At 46.2% G+C, this 16,966-nt stretch overlaps 1 protein-coding gene across 1 annotated transcript; it reads left to right on the top strand.

The window, feature by feature from the left end:
- Positions 1–417: 417 nt before the first annotated feature.
- On the top strand, positions 418–10,629 carry rybpb (RING1 and YY1 binding protein b). The gene is made up of 5 exons (XM_049733780.2): positions 418–646; positions 1,231–1,353; positions 8,440–8,751; positions 8,837–8,935; positions 9,069–10,629. The coding sequence occupies exons 1-5, from the start codon at positions 621–623 to the stop codon at positions 9,319–9,321; spliced, it is 813 nt and encodes a 270-aa protein (XP_049589737.1). The 5' UTR covers positions 418–620; the 3' UTR covers positions 9,322–10,629.
- Positions 10,630–16,966: the final 6,337 nt, after the last annotated feature.

Raw genomic sequence — 16,966 nt, forward strand, 5'->3', positions numbered from 1 at the left:
TCATCATATCATAATTAAGGCTGCTTTTGCACAACTTTTCATTGCAATAAATTGTAAAGTAAGTTATTAAAAAAATATATTGAATGATACTGCTTGTAGAAACTATTAGCGTATTATAATGAGTGTATATGAAAAGCATAAGGAGATTTTAATGAACTTATGATGGACTAATGCTTAAAAAAGGAGGACGGGAAAGTTCATATTTCTTCCGACTCCTTTTGGAACATGTACTGTGCAGGTAAATTGGCATGATTGCTGTTTTTACACACATCAAGCCTGCTTGTTTCACTTTCAGTGCAATAAATCCGGCTTCTCGTCTATGATTTCGGGGGTGAGGTAAGGTGAGCCTGTCAAATATGCCAGTAGTAACTGGCTGTTATTAAAAGGGCTGGGAAATCTCCATCCAGACTTTTAAAGCTGCTGGCGCTGTGATTGGCGGAGAGCGATCACGTGGTGCAGTGCAGTCAGTCTCTGTGCCGTGCCTGGAGCCAGCGCTGAGTGGAGCCTGTCTGCCAGCAGCTTCAGCAGCGGCTCGATCTGGATCCCAGCGCACTCGCTGACAATTCAAGGAGGCCCCCTTTTTTTCCCCCCTTCTTATTTGTCGCGGATTATTGTTCACCATGGGTGACAAAAAGAGCCCTACCAGGTAATGCGACCGCCTGTTGACCAATTTGCTCTCGCTCGAGGCGCCGCGGGCTCGCTATTTGGACGCCTTTCCTTCACTCGGGGATCGTTTCTCCCCTTTTTCACTCGCTCTACCACAGCTAAGCTAGACGAGTGCAGTCACTATGGCGGCTTCTCGCGCCCTGCGAGGCAGTCACTTAACAAAGGGATTTTTTCGCAGGAAACGCCTGGCAGTCTCCGAAAGGCTCTTCCGTCTCTAGGCAGCGTGCTGGGCGGTCCAATGTCGAATTGGACATTGTTTAGTATGGCACGACACGTTAACGCTTCGGTGCCGAAAAAGATCAGCCAGCGCTGCCTGCGCTAGGCTAACTGGCGACCCGCAATCGGACGCTGGTCGCAGTCAGCAATTAAGGGATAAGCAACGAGGTCCGCTTGGCGGGTCGCGAAGCAAAAAAATATATATATATATGGGGACGAACCCCCGCTGCTTCGCGCCGTGCCTTTGGACATCGCTCGTTCTCGTCTTCATCCAAAATCGCCTTTTCTTGGTTCTTTTTAGTTCATGTGTCACAAACTCAGCATAATATGTGTCTTGTTGTTTGTCAGGCCAAAAAGACAAGCCAAACAAGCTGACGATGGCTACTGGGACTGTAGCGTGTGCACCTATCGGAACACAGCCGAGGCTTTTAAATGCAGCATCTGCGATGTGAGGAAGGGCACATCAACAAGGTATTGTGGCGCTCTCTCTCTCTCTCCTCCCTCTCTCTCTCTCCATCTCCCTTTCTCCCCTGGAAGCACTGGCGTTGCTTCGTTATTTATAGGAATGCAACTTTGATGGACAGTGGCACTTTTTGATGGTCACCTCTGCAAACGTTGAGCTCATTCGTTTGAGGTTTTTGCCAAGGTAAGGAAGGCATGCTGCTGCTGAGCAGAGGTGGGGGTGCTTTGCGTGCATGCTTGCTTGAAGGTGCTCAGATGGAGAAACAGCAGCGGCGCGGAAAAATAAGGAGAAAGGTGTGCTCGTCTGTATTTGCCAATTAATTGCGCATGACACGCATTTAATTACAATTGAAGAATTGGACATCATTTTGATCGTGTATGTCGTGACGTGATGGCTGTCGTTGGTCATTCTCCATTGCATGCCCCCTAACTCCACTTCAGGTATTCAAGTTGAGTTCGTCAAAGTATTTGAAAGATTCCTATAAGCGTGCTTACGTGTCTTCAGGGAGAATCAAACTTGTGGTGACATTTCTCAGAAGAAGAAACTGAGATGAAATCACAGTCGCGTATCACGACGGGGTTCCCTTCAGGTTCTTAATAATAATACCACCCCCGCTTTCCTGGCAGAGAGTGTTTTTGATGACAAATAAGTGTGTGCACCACAACTTAGTTTGCACGTCATGAGACTGAAAGACAGATGAGTCATTTGTGGTTTGCTGCGGAGTCCTTCAGATTCGAACCGTTCGAATTTGACAGCGAGTGTTCAACCACCACCCGTCAGGACTGGGAGAGCATGTACCTCTGCTGGTTTACGGAGGAACGCAAACATGGCTTAATTGTCCTGCTCCCCTCCCCCACGCGTCCATTTGAGGACCGCGCCTGACTATGCGCACTCTGCAGAAGCAGGAAACAGATAAGCGTGTTGTGGTCGTTGCATCGTAGCGTCTTGGCAGAAGTCCGCATGTTTGTGTTTGGCCCGTGACAACACTGTCGCGCTTGTCGTGTACGTCTGTTTGATCTGAGGACAGAACCTTTGATTCGTGCAGTTGTTGGGTGGCCTTTGATTTTAATGAGTACCAGTGATCCCCGCTGAATTCAATTAGGGTCGGAGGATAGGCGGAGGCGTTTTATGCCGCGATGTAGCTCGCATCGAGTGGCTCATGTCGCCGTTTGAAACGCCGACACTCTTCCGCGCATCCAGGGCTCGTCATCGGCGGGTGCGGGATGGAGAACCTGTTTGCAAACATCTCCGAGTCGACTCGTGCCAGCTGTCCTTTGCGCTGTTGTGTTGAGCAAAGTCGTTCTGGTGTTTTCCAATCACGTGATCACGATATCAGAGAACAACTTTGCAGTCAAGTTCCACTTTGCATCCACTCGTTAACGTTGCAGTTGGTTAACAATGCTACGGCAAATTGGCAACGGCGAAGGCGGCGGTTGACCCTTTCGGATTAGCTCCCACTTGTGCTGAGCTAATTAATTGGCAGCTTTTTTGACCAGGAAACTAAAGACTGCAAGTGCTCTCATTCAAAGCGGCAAGATGCACGCCAGTGTCAACTTCTGCAGAGCACTTGCTTGTTTTGACAGTCGTGACACTTGAACCAATGTTGGTGTTCCTTTAAAATAACAACTGCGTGACTTGATTCATTTCAACTCAGACGTGGTGCAGTCTGAGTTGAAATGTTCACGTCCAAACGAGCTGCGGGCAGGCTAGCTGGTAGGTCCCCGTTTTAATTTGTGTTTCTCCAGCCAGAGAATGCGTGTTAACAAGGACAAACCGCGGCTGTGACGTGAGCACGGAGGGACACTTCCTCCCCCGTCAGAGCGCAGCCTAGCGAACCTGTTGACCCAGTCCCGCGCCGTGATGTAACTCGATCTCCAAGTAGGCTAAATGGAGCCTTGCCTCTTCAACAAGGACGCCCTCTGCCTTTTGGCACTTGACCCCCACGGCCATCGACAAGCCCGTTCACTGCCGGACGCTTTGAGATGTTGGGTGGGTGGGTGTATGGGGGTACCCCAAATGCTCCTCATTGTTGCTCACAGGAAACCTTCTTCAGCTTTATTGGCATCAGTACTTAAATCTGAGCAGGCCCTGTGTGTGCGCCATGGACCGTGGCCCAATCTTTACATGTTTTTAAACGTTCTTAATGACTTTGTGAGATTTGGCAGAGCATCCGTGCGCGCTTCAATACAATTGCCAATTTGGCCGTCTGACAAAACAGACAAATGTTGAGCGAGCGCTGAGTCGTGGTGCGTAGCGTCCAGGGGAACGCAAGCAGAGCGGGGAGAGAGTCTCCATAGAATTCCGAAAAAGACACAAGGGGGAAATGAGGGCATTTGGATGTGTTGAGTCACCGCTGGCTGAAAACATAAAGCGTGCACAGAAGGATGAGATTTTTACTTGAGGTGAAGATTTGTTTCAACGTCACTGAGAGTGTGTGCATGCGTGTTGCCGAAAAGACCGGAGGGGGGGGGAGTCGACATAGCTTTAAGGAGGATATGCCCATTCAGCCAAGAGTCTCAAGGGGCTCCAAAGCAGAGTCAAGCGCATCATTATCCATTGAGAGGGAGCCGACGCTCTTTTCTCTTCATAGCGGCGCCATCAAGCTTGGCGGGGGAATCGACTGGCCGTACAATAAAGAGCTGCCACGCTCGCGAGGCGCAATGGAGAGTTGCAGCGCCGACATTGAAATGCAATATTTCCTGTCGACTGCAAACGAGATGAGCCGGGACAAAGTTACAAGAAGGCCCACGCTGGGTTGCAAATCTCCTAACCGCTGTCTCTATACTTTCTTGCATCTTTGTTTTGTGTCATGCTAATTTGAGACCCTCTTAAATGTGTTGAGATTTCCAGACGAGAGGGTAGGAATGTCCACTGTCGATTGTTGTCGTTGAATGAATCTTTTGTTTGAGAAGTTTGTTTGCGCGCGGCAAGATTGCACGACTCGAGCTCGGAGTTGATGAACGTGCCGCGGGGCAAATTGTCTGCCACCGTCCAAACAATGCGGGCAGACAATGCTTCCTCACAGCGAGCGCTGCTGCGGAACGAATGCGCGAGATTCCGACGGGTGTGTACTGCCCAGTTGGTTTTGATTGATTCCGAGACTCGAATGCATCATGGAAAGACATGATGACTTGATGTGGCATTTTCAACTAAGTGTGCAACTCTTCCCTCGAGATTTGCTTAAATTACAATTGAGAGCGTGAGGTGTTGATTTGATGACACACTATTGATGAATCAATGCATATTTGTTTTTTAAATAACTTATTAAAACCTTTTCTATTTCTTGATCAAGGTAAATGACAAGAAAGTACTTTCATTTTGATTGAATTGGATTTGACAAAAGAGGGCATGTTTGACACAGATGCTAAAGCAGATGCGGCAGATGTCCACCGGCATGTCACTCCTGCCAACAAAAGATGGGCTCAGCAAGAGAAAGGCTTCCAAGAAGGGAGGCAGACAAAGCATCACGATTCGCACAAGGTAGCCACGGAGGCTAATGTGCAGCGACAAAGCGCGGCCGGTGGCAGGCTGAAAGAAGACAAGAGGGAGAACGATGAAGTGCCGCTAAAGAAAGGAGCTTGACAAATGAGTGATGTGAGCAATACCGCCTGAAGCGGCTCAGACTTTGCAATGACACGCTGCCGTCTGCCTGGACTTCCGGGCAACCTTGTCAACCAATTTTGGGTGAGCACGGATCCGAAATCAAGCCGAACGCAGCCAAGCTGCGGCAACGGCTCTTCTGATTCTTTGTCTAGAAACGAGCTCAAAAAAAGAACAACGTGTCGGCTTCCCCAAAACGTACGCCTGGAATCCTGACAGGAAGGCGAGGATGTAAAACGCTCCCGTGGGTGAGTGAGAACCAAGAGAGAAGCGGTCCAGACCGAAGCTCCTCTTCAGGCGCCGTCCTCATTTAACCTGCTGAGCGCGCACACAAAATACTTGATCCGATGTGACAACGCTGAAGCAGTTGCCGCCATTGATCGTCGGCTCGGGGCGAACGTGAGATGCGCTTTTGTTTTCAGCGATGCATCCAAGTAAACTTGTAACAATGTCACATCTGCTTATTGTCACTTGCGTGCTTGCGGGGAATGAAGCGGCATGACTGAATTATCCATCTTGTATTTTGTTGTGTCTTTAATTTGCGACCTTTTGAACACATTAGGACCAAACAGTACTCAGTCACCGAGGAGTATTCGTAGAAAATAGCGATGACTGGTTAATGCGTTTAAAAGAAAAAAAAAAAAAAAACAGATGCGTTACACAGCTCTGCTCCATTACCCTCCCTTCGCCGTGGTGGGGGAAGGGAGAGCCTCCCACGCTTGTACATAATCCTCAAAGTGTAATACAAGTGTTGACACAGATGAATGCGTGATGATCATTTGTTGGTTCATGCTTGTCAGCACATGATGGGGATCTTTTGTAGTTAAACAAAGCCCCGGAGCCTCCTCGTATGCGAGATGCCAGTGATGTGCTGCGGGATCTGACTAAGTGTGCGAGCGTGTGTGTGCGTGGAGGAATACATGCTAGTCATGTGGCCAGCAGCTACCAAGCTTAGAGACCAACCCAGTTGGCGCGCAAATGAAAAACAAGCCTCGCCTCTTAGTGATGTCAGGATACCAGAATTTCAGTAGTCGGTACCAATACCTGTGATTTACGACGATTCTTGGTACTAATTTGGTACCATGGTTAAAAAAAAGCAACAGAATCCACTTTAAAATCACAAATTTATTTAAAACTGCTGCAACTGTATTGGCCTGTTCGAATCTATTATTGCTCCGGTTTAGAGTGACCAGACATCCTCGTTTTCCTGGACATGTTCTTCTTTTGAAACCTAAAAAAAATATCCGGGAGGGATTTCAAAATTGTCCGGGGTTTTGTGTTTTGACTGCTGCTGCCCACTCCAGCGCTCTCGCTTGTTGGTACCGAAAGTATCGGTTCTTTTGACAATACTACAATGTTGCCCTTGCCTTCAGTCATGGTGGCAGGAAATAATTGCTTTTCGTCCTCACCACTTGAAATCAAGAGCTGTGCTAACTCCCGCTTTCCTGTCGCGTCTCAATCTCTTCCTCTCAACCTTTTTTTGTTAATTGCCGCGTCTCATTTTGCGTACTTGTAATTCCTACGCGCGCTAGATAGCCGGTAATTGTGTCTGGCTCGGATGCTTAACATCCACACACATGCCAAGCATCCTGATTTGTTCGTATTTTGTCACCCATTGCCATAACGTTAGTGTTGTTCTGAGTCTTCATGGTGGCGTCTGATTGTTTTGGCTGACTCACAAATGTTCCCAACCAAATCAACATTTCCAAAATGTTGCTAAGAAGATATTTGGCATATCTCTGTTTACCGTCTGTTGACGGTGTTCTTTTCACGGTCATTTGCCAAGCATCGTTTTCGTTCATTTGAATCTAACTCGGGCGTCCCGTTCAGACAGTTTCGAAGCCTGCGTTTGGTTTCAGGATGAGAAACAGAATAAATCGTTCTTGGCCGAGTTTGTTGAACCCCCCCCTCCTCCGGGGACTGTGTGAGGAGCTTTTCAAGGTAATGACGGTCATTTCGGGGCATCCTGTGAAGAGCGGCACAAATACTGCCAACAGTAGCAGCAGAATCGAAGAGTAAGCGCAAAGGCGGCTGTCAATAGTGCATTGTGGTGCAAAAGGGGAGGTAAAGTAGCGGACAAGGATTTCCCACTGCGAGAGCTTGCACTCACTTGCCGTGATTGGCCTGGAACGGATTGGCAGTTGAGCCGCCTGTTGTGCCCAATGCAGTTGTGACAGTTGCACTCAACAGTTCGCTCCTGCTTCTGCTCACAATTTCATTCATTGTTGTGAAGAAAAAAAGGAAAAATAGGTTTGGTGGTTGTTGCATTAATGAAAAATTCTAAACATATTTCTGATTATTATAAATGCTATCCCCTGGACTGGAGCTACTTCAGACTTAAGGACTTAAATTGCAAAGCTATAAAAAAAAAAAAAATCCATGTAATTGCCCCATGTTGCGCATTCAAGTGTGAGCAGTAAGTAAATGTTTGAACACACAGTGGTGGCAACTGCAACACAAAACCGCTGAGCCCAAAAATCTAACCACAAGCCAGCAAACGCTGGCGCAGAACATCATATTCTTACTTGAACTTGAATCTGTGTAAAAAAGGCTTGAGATAATCACTTGTGGACCAGCGGCTCATAGTTTGGCTTCACTTCTGGACAGACTTTTGATGACAGAAAAACATTTTATTTCTTCTCCTCTCCGTAAAGTACTGTTCCGCAGCCTGGTAGATGGGGGGGGGGGGCTCTTTGGTTAGACGTTCTATTTTGCAACTGCAATCGGAGATGAGAGAAACATTTTCGGTCTATATTAGCATCTCTTATGAACCATTAACGGCCCCGTGTGGGCACTTAACACACGAGCCCCGTCCTCTGCGCAAGCCCGCAATGGAAATGCGCAGCGAAACGGCCCGCGGCTCATCACCATTCGCCACAGCTGCTGTATTGATTTGAAAGTGGTGCGAGTATCATGACAAGATTGACTTGTGGTCAGCTACACAATCCCCGCTCCCTGCGAAGAAGGACTGCCTGAAAGAGCTGGCAGCAGGAGATTACATGTTGCGGCCTCGAGGGAGATAAATTGGATAATCTGACTGTCATGTTTGAAAGTGTTGGCCAAGCAGACTAAAAGGGGTCTTAATACACTGCTCTTGAAAATCAAATCAGACTGTTCAGTTTCATATTATTATTTGCTTTGGGAATGATGACATTTATGCTAGGTAGAATTTAGCCGCAGGCACCGGCAAGAGTCTCTCGGCTGTGCGGCAGCTCCGTCACGTCCCCGCAGAGTGTCGGCCTGTGACAAACAAATGGGGCTGCGCGTGCTCTAATCAGATTAGAAAAGCTAAGTGATGTGTTGCAAATGTTCCACCTTGCGATCCCAAGCATTCATTTTATGACGGTCGTGGCCTAATGAGATTAGCTCCCTCCCGAACAGGCCCGCCTGCGAGTAGCCGTCGCTCAAGCACGCTAGCCCCTTGCTTGTTGCGCGAGCGTGGTCGGCCGCCGGCTCTGTCGGGAGGCTAATCCATATTTGGCTCAACTCCACAGGAAACCCAGGATCAACTCCCAGCTGGTGGCCCAGCAGGTGGCCCAGCAGTACCCGATGCCGCCCCCGGCTAAAAAAGAGCGACGGGAGCGGAGCGAGCGTGCAGACAGGGAGCGGGCGGACGGCGAAGGCGAGAGCGCCCTCGGGGAGGCTCGCCCCGAAGGCGAGCGTCCTGAAATAGTGAGGCCCGAGAGAGACACTCCTCCTCCTGACAAGGACAAGAGTGACAAGGAGCAACCCGTCCAAGACAAAGCCGACAGAGAGAAAGACGTCGTCCCGGCCGTCGCCAAGAAGCCCGGCATTAAAAAGAGCAGGTCAGTGGCGACGGGGGGTCGGATGGACACCTTTCGCCCGGGGTGGCATCGTCTCACATGTCTTTTCATCTGTCCTCCCCCCCAGACCCAAATCGGACAGCCATCAGAGTCCACCCAGTGACAAACAAAGTATACAGTCCGGCAAATCTGCAAGCAAGACCAACAAGAACAGTCACATTTCCAGGTGGGTGGGGAATTCAACGATCTAATTCCGATTCGTTTCATTTTTCAGCTTGATATTGTTTTTTTTCTTTGGGTAACGACTTCACGCTTCCGATGAAGCTGTTGAACTTCCTCTCCCTCGTTCTCTCCGTCAGGCCCAAGCTGAAGAACATCGACCGGAGCACGGCGCAGCAGCTGGCCATCACCGTGGGCAACGTGACGGTGATCATAACAGACTTTAAGGAGAAGAGCCGCTCCTCGTCCACATCTTCGTCCACCATCACGTCGAGCGTGGGCTCCGAACAGCAGCATCAGAGCTCGGGCTCCGAGAGCATGGACAAAGGCTCGTCGCGCGCCTCCACGCCCAAAGGCGGCGATCTCTCCGTGGGGCACGACGAGTCCTTCTGAGGGCCCGGCCCGTTCTCCGTCGACCCCGCCCACTCAACCCCCTTTTCCACCCCACGTACTGGACACTACGGATCCCAAAGGGGGAGAGACTGGAGCTTCCCCACGGCCATGCCGCCTCTGTTCTCTGACCAACCTGGAGGCGGCCCGGATGAAGGCAACGCAGCGCGCCCAACGCGCAAATGAAGGCCTCCGGCCGAAGAGGAAAAGGAGCTGCGGACTATACAGAGTTAACGCCCAAGACGCTTGTATGTATTGTTTTATATTTGGACGTGGATGTGAGGCCAAGTCCATCTTTTTATTTTATTTTTTTTTGTCACGAACATTTCTCCGCCAGGCACAATAACCACCCTTATTTTGTTATTATTATTTGTACCTTTATTTATTACCTGTTGCACCTGTATACTTTGATATTTTCCTTATGATGTTGAAGCTTGGCTGCGTAGCTCTGCCGGCCCATCGTTCCCTCAGTGTTTTTGTTGCCGTTTGAAATGATGCCAGACTACACACACACACACACACCAACACACACACACGAAGGTGCTAGATACACTGTGAAAAAGTTTTGCAGATCTCCCAGTCACTGTATGTGATGAAGAATCCGATTGTCACTCCCGTTTCCTCAACAAATCCCGTCTCACTCTGAACACTGTTAGGACTTTCCTCGTGGCTGCTGTGTGCATCACAAGTCCAAATCCTCAAACTCTCAACTCATAATCTTCTTCAGTATTGTGCGTCCTTAACTGTACAGTGTAGGCTGTTGTGTAAAACACTAAAAGCTGTCGCTATTTGCTCCGTTCTGTTTCGCAAATGTCTGGCTCAAGGTGAAGTTGTGCGCCTCTCAGATTAGAGTTTTCTGAAGGACTGGTGCTCGGGGTCCCTCCGGTGAAACCGTACGGGGCTGTCGAAGACGCCTGGAAATGGCGCGTTTGTTCTGATAGAAGCCAGTTGCCACTGCAAATGAGTTTAATGTCCTCTTTTCATTTTTGCCAAATAGTAATTTAAAGACCACAGTCATCGGAGGTGAAACTCAAATCACTATGGTGCTCTCTTATTTTGGAACAGCAAGGGTTCTTCTCATTCATTTCCACTCGTAGCTGATACCGTAACCACCTAATTTCCTTTCCAACTGTATGAAATTGTATAAAGAATAAATGTGTATATGATATCTTAGTTTTATTTATTGAAGGACCAAAGGAATTTCATATTGACATGATACATAGATGAATAACAATTTGAAATGCAATTACTGCAATTATCTAATGTTTGAGATGAATAACAGTTTAAATAAAGAAAGACTAATATAATCCATGTTAATGGTGTTCTTATTGTGCACGGCACGTCACACTGGACACGTGCAGGTAGTGACGGGCGGGCTGAGTGAACATTGTAGATGTGATCCCCCCTCCACCCCTCCCCTCCGCCCATCAGCACACCACCTCCATCCCAGGAGCATTTGACACATATGCGTTCTCATGAGGGGATAATCAGTTTTTGTAACTCATGTTTTTGTTCTTTTTTTGCTCTTAAGTGGTTCAAATGTAATCATGTACTTCATTGCGTACCAAGAACGCCATCAGTGTTCAAAGTGGGAAGAAGCCAGGCGACTAAAGTGAAGCTGAAAATGTTGGAATTTTTTTTTTTTTAACACAAAAGAACCCAACCCAGTTTTCTAACGCAACATTTCCAAAATGGGCCTAAAAAGCCATCGCTTCACTTGCCTTATCCGCCCGCACCCACCTAGTAGCGCAAGTAAAAAGATTTGTTAAATTATTGACAAATGGTCATGTGATGCATTGCTTGTACATACATTTCAAATCTGCAAACACTACGAAATGAAATGGCATCGAAGCTTTTGTTCCTCGTTTCCTTTCCGCGCAAGCATTTCTGTTCTTGTGTGCGACCAGTAACCTTAATTTACTGTGTAAAGATGGTTACATTTTTTTAGCTTTGTTTGTCAGAGATCCAAATATAGAAATGCTTGTTTACCGACTGTATATCTTAAACGTGAATTCCTCCACTCAGTGTATTATACAAACTCATTCCTCCCTATAAGATGTCTTGTACAATGCTTTTGAAAATGATTGCTCTGTTGAAAAAGAAATGTGGGAACATTTGTAGGACAGTACAAGAAATAATCCATTCTTTGTTTAATTCTTTACGTTTTCCTGTTTGTTTAACTTTTTTAGCTGATGTGTCATTGTTTCTCTTTGTGAAATGCTCACATTCTGTTTCTGGTGTGGAAATGTACGTAGCATTTTCAGCAGCTCACAGCTTCTTGGTCCAGCTTCTAATGTTGAAATAAGACATGTTCCTGGCATGTGCACGACTTTGCGCTTAATGGCTAACCTGATCATTTTTCCTTCTTGCTTCAAATAGAAATGTCTATTTATGAATTTTGCTTGTAGTTTTTCACAAATAAAATTGTTGAAGTTATCTATTTTTGGGCTCTGCGCTGTGTTTTTTCGCACAAATTGAACTTTCAGCCTTTGTTTGCATCAAGAAAGATTGTTTGTGACTGAGGTGGGCGTTTTATTGATTGATCGTTGCTGTGTTGTTGGCAAAAGTGTCCTCACACATGACATGTCCATGACAAGCTCACACGTTGACAAGAGCTGTCAATCATCTTCCCCTCCGTCGGCTGCTTATCCAGTGTGTCATCTCAAATTTCCCATCAACAGTACCTCTGAGCTTTCAAACAGTGATGGGAAACTTCAAATCTGCTTCACGAAACAGTATTTTTTTTTTTTTACTCCTTTAATGGCACACTGATTAAAGTTTAATCATTAAACCAATAATGTTAGAAAATACAACTGGTTCATGAAGCAAATTTGGAGCTTCATTTTCCCATCACTACCTTCAATCATGTGGGATTGAAAGCAAACAGAGCTTTTTATCCAAAGTATCCGAATTATCTTATATTGCAGCTTTCTGCTGTTTGTATGAGATGTAGCTAAATGTATGACACCCTTGTGAATCAAAGCAGCAGTTTAGAGGCTTCTGGGTTCATATTGCAGTCTGCCGTCGTTCGAGCTGGAAACACACTTGTCTGTAATATGAGTAAGGTGTCGCTTCAAGCCGGATGCTGAAGGCAACGACTGGAATCCTTCCTCCTGCTCTTTGACTTATGTCTGCTTCCACAACGCCGACGAGGAAGCGCCGAATGTCTCCTTTGAGGGATACGGTGAGTATATCACACAAAAAGAATATTTGCTTAAAGTTTGAGGTCACAACCCATGATGTTAAAGACAAGTTCCAAACAGCAAGACTTTGAAGGTACCATGATGAAGTTTGCCTTGGAATTTCCTGAACTACTTGACATTTTGTGTGTTGAAATCTGTTTTTTCATTTAGTTTTGACTGGATTTCGTTTTATACAGTATATTTCCCGTGTCCCTGATTTTCATGTCTTGTTTCTCTCGTTACGTTTTTGTGCTAAACTGTTCTCGTCGACGCGGGGGTCTCTTGTATCTACCAATCAGCTCCGTCGGCCACTCACGTCTTGTCCAGATGTTCCTCATTGTCTCGTCAATTTGCTTGTATTTAGTTGGCTCCTGGTTCTTTTCAGTCGACATGTTGTTGTGCGTTGTGGTGAGTCCGTATTACTTTGTGACCTAAACACTTGTATTTTTTGACTGTTGATGGTTTTTGTCTTCCATGTGCCGTTCTTACTTGGCGTTATTTAGATTAGATATATTTTTTCAAGTGCAATCCTGCCCTGCTTCACTGCTTTGGGTCCTCAACTAGGTAAAGACTTGACCCACTGCAATTTAGATTCAAAGTAGGCTACTGACGCTATGCAAGTAGTAGTTTAGATACTGCTACTCTCAATTAAAATGGACTATTTTGCCCATTGTGATAGAGCACAGGTGTCAAACCCAAGGCCCGGGGGCCAGATGCGGCCCGCTACATCATTTTATGTGGCCCGCAAAGACAAATGGTGCATATAATTCGTGTGTAATTACTAGAATTGCAAATTGTCGTCACTCTTAATCTTTTTTTTTAAATATTTGACCAGTTTTTACTTGTCTGATTTGAAAACGAGTTATTTGTCAGTTTGTTTTGTAGCTTTTACTGTATATAATATGAGGTGCTCATACATTTATTTGGGTTGAAAGTCATAATGGCCCTCTGAAAGAAGCTATGACTACAATGCGGACCGTGAAAAAAAATAATTCGACACCCGTGTAGATAGAGTAAGGTTTAGAAAATACAGACAACTATTTTTAAACACATGGACCAAAACTCAAAATGACTGAATCACCAGAAAAAAGAATACTCAAATGCAGTACAAATATCTGAAAAAATGTAGATAAGTTCCTACCAAGTTCATTGGTGCAGCCATAAACTGTTATGACTTGCGTAGTAAATTGCACCCTGTCAAAAGCGTTGACTTAATAATTAATCCATGATGGAAACTCATACTTAATTGTAGCGTTATCCCCACCATCCGTCCATGCGGCAAGTAATTACAACGATTAAAGAAGAGGAGGAAGAGGGCGACGCCGTTGTTCACAATCTCCTTCACGAGTGGGGAGAATATTCAAGCGCGGCCTCCCTCCCGCTGCGTATCATTAGCATGCGATTGCAGCAGCAGCTCGACGCTCTCGTCTCACTTCTAATTGCAGTGCATGCAGATTTGTTTCACACGCTTACGTGGATGTCGGACACGTTGGATGAAGTCAATTTGTAGGCCCGAGCAACACAAAGGGGGCCCCAGCTTGCCCGAAGAGATCAAATTCCCAAATAAAAACACAATGATGAAGGATTTACTGAGCTGCAGTCTCGGTGCTCATAAAGTGCAACACTAAATCTCAGCTGAAGAACCTCTTCCTCCTCATGTCTGTCTGTGGGAGTATTTTTCTTTTTTTTTTTTTAACAGCTGCTGCAAATAGTCTGCTCCGTGGTACGATTGATTGCTTCATTTGAACAGAGAAAAAGATGTAGAACAGATGAAGGGAAAAAAAAGTAGCAATTCATTCTATAATTGGATGCAGTTTATAAGGTCACCATTTGGAATATTTGAAAGGAATTCCACCTAATTGACAGCAATCGTGCTTTATTGTTATGTGTTGTGTAACAAAAACGATGCGAATGAGCACTTTGATCTACGCATGAATGCAGAGTGTGCGCTTCAGCGGCACATAAGTGTGCATAAGTGTAGTGCTAACAAGAGCGGCCGTGCAGTAAATCATTGATGAACCTCGGACCTTGAGAGGCTTGTAAAGCCATTTTACCTGCAGGTCCTTACGCTGCAATATGAAGCTTCTTGACACCTATTGCACGTCTCGATAAACGCAACTGCCTCAGGTTTGATTTGTTTGAATGTAACACTCATTGAAATTCCGATGCCATTTTGATAGGAGTGAGAATATATACGGCTTGCTGCCAAAGCTTACGCTCCCCCCAGAGTGTTCCGGTTTAATGGGGCCGCATTGTGTTATCATTTTGCCTAATTACCGCTGAACAAATGCCTTCTCGTTGTCTGTCAACCCGAAAGTGTGTAATCAGTCTTGACCTGTTGTAAGTATGCCACTGTATAATAGTCACACTGTTTAATAATTAACGGGACTAAACTGTGAAGGATTTGCATATCCATTTCAAAGGAGCTGACGATAACTGCGCTTTCGCAGCCCACTGACAACTCTGTGTGTGTGTGTGTGTGTGTGTGTGGCGGGGAGTCACAATTAGGAAATTGTGTCGTTCAAATAGGTGCATAGGAAAGCAATGGCCCGATCAAAGTAATAAAACAACAGTCATCATTCTTCTAGAAAATAATCTGCCCTTTGCAAGTCATTATGGTCAGGAGCGATTTATTATTTTCAGGTTTCGCTGTCTTGCTCAAGGGCACCACAGTCATGGCTGTGAACTGAGAACTGAGAAGTCTCGCTGTGGAAGAAAGTGTTTTTTTTTTTAACCGAAAACGAAACAGAATCAGGGTTAGACCTCACGTCTGCAATCTCACAGATGAGCACAGAGCAGTCAGATTTGCAAGAGGGATGGCTGCGACGCTGTGGGAGTGATCACAGCCAGCTTCACTCAAAAAAGCTTCTCTTATTCCTTTTAAATAAATTACCTACTGAAGGTCTTGATATGGGGAGTTTTTGACTCATTCTTCTAATATTGGTGTATTGCCATGAAAGGACAGTAAACACGAGTTTTCAATTAAACCTTGCATTTGTGATTAACGACTTTTGACATATGGGAAGAAAAGCTGTGGACTGGAATGTTTGAACGTAAGGTCAGGTGTGCAACTTTGTTCTGCAAAAAATGCCCAGATGATGATTCTATTCAAGCCGGCAGCGGTCATCGCTCACTCACAAAATCCGTGCTGACAATTTGGCCTGACTCCAAAAGTGCCGTTCCATTTGGGAGCGCTCCAAACAAAACAGCGAGTGCTCCGCCAAGCACAGAGGAAGGCTAAACATGGACTCATTCATTTGGCTGACCCTGGACTGTCAATTGTTACCTCTGGCAGGTAAAATGGAATCCGATCCCAGGTCAAAGTGTTCCTCCTAAAAGCTCCCTGCCGCATTAACAAGATGACTCTCCAGCCGGCATGTGCGTGAGTCACAGATGAGAAAATCAAGTGTTGAATGAAAGACTTGGAAGCAACATCCGAATGGCTGCTGCTTCTGCTGCTTCTGCTGCTGCTGTCAAAAGAAGTCACTTCCTCTTCATATTGTGCCACTAACAAGTCTATTGTTTCCTGTCTCGGTTAAAGTGACAATTACTGCCGGATGGGCTTTTTGTCCACTGACAATAAATTTAACCTTGCTGATAAAAAATGACAAAGGCAGGGGGAAGAAACCATCACTCCCTCCATTTTTTTTAATTTTATTTACTCTATATCATGCACAGTTTCACTTCAGGGCCTGCATGTAACCTTGAAGACTAAGGGGATTAAATTAAAGTAAGAATGGCAGTGGTTTTTTTTTTGTGCAAATTAATAATCCACGATGATTATAACGAGTATTTTACCAACGTTGTCGTTTGTCGATGCAATCATGTGCGATTTTCACTGCGAGATTTCATCTGCCTGTAAAATGTCTGGTGAGATCTCACTGCTGTTGTTTGTCTTTGCAAGTTTTTCTGATTGTGCGATCGTCACAGATGAAGAGCGGCGCAGTGAAGCATCTGCAGCTGCTACAGCTGTGCCACGCTCAACACCGCCTGATAATGAAGATAACAAAGGCAAAGAGGGGGGGGGGGATTGGAAACCTGAGGGGATGTGGAGGCAAAATAACGGTGCTTCTGCTGTGATATTAAATCCACAAGTGAGGGCTTGCTGTGCACTGGTGTGATTGTGCTTTGGCTGCTGAGCGAGTCTTACGAGTTGCGGGGAAAAGCTTCTCTGCGGCGGGGAGCATAATAAGATGTTGAGAGGAGATGCAGTGCGTCGTCTTGCTTCGGGCTTTGGGTGTCTGGATTCATAAGGTTGGGATGGGGGGGGCATATTGGGTGTTCCAGTCCATTCCAACATCAGTAGCAGGCTAGACTACAAGGATGGAGCGCGAGCAGCGTGGCGTGGCGTGCTGTCGCCAAGTGGCACTTGTGGTGCTGCATATGGAGCGTCCCTCCTGCAGAGCACCATGGGATCTTCCGAGTCAGCCAGCCGGTGAATCATTTATGTGCTCGCTGCTACTTGT

Source organism: Syngnathus scovelli, chromosome 11 (genome assembly GCF_024217435.2).
Source record: "Syngnathus scovelli strain Florida chromosome 11, RoL_Ssco_1.2, whole genome shotgun sequence".
Taxonomy (NCBI): domain Eukaryota; kingdom Metazoa; phylum Chordata; class Actinopteri; order Syngnathiformes; family Syngnathidae; genus Syngnathus; species Syngnathus scovelli.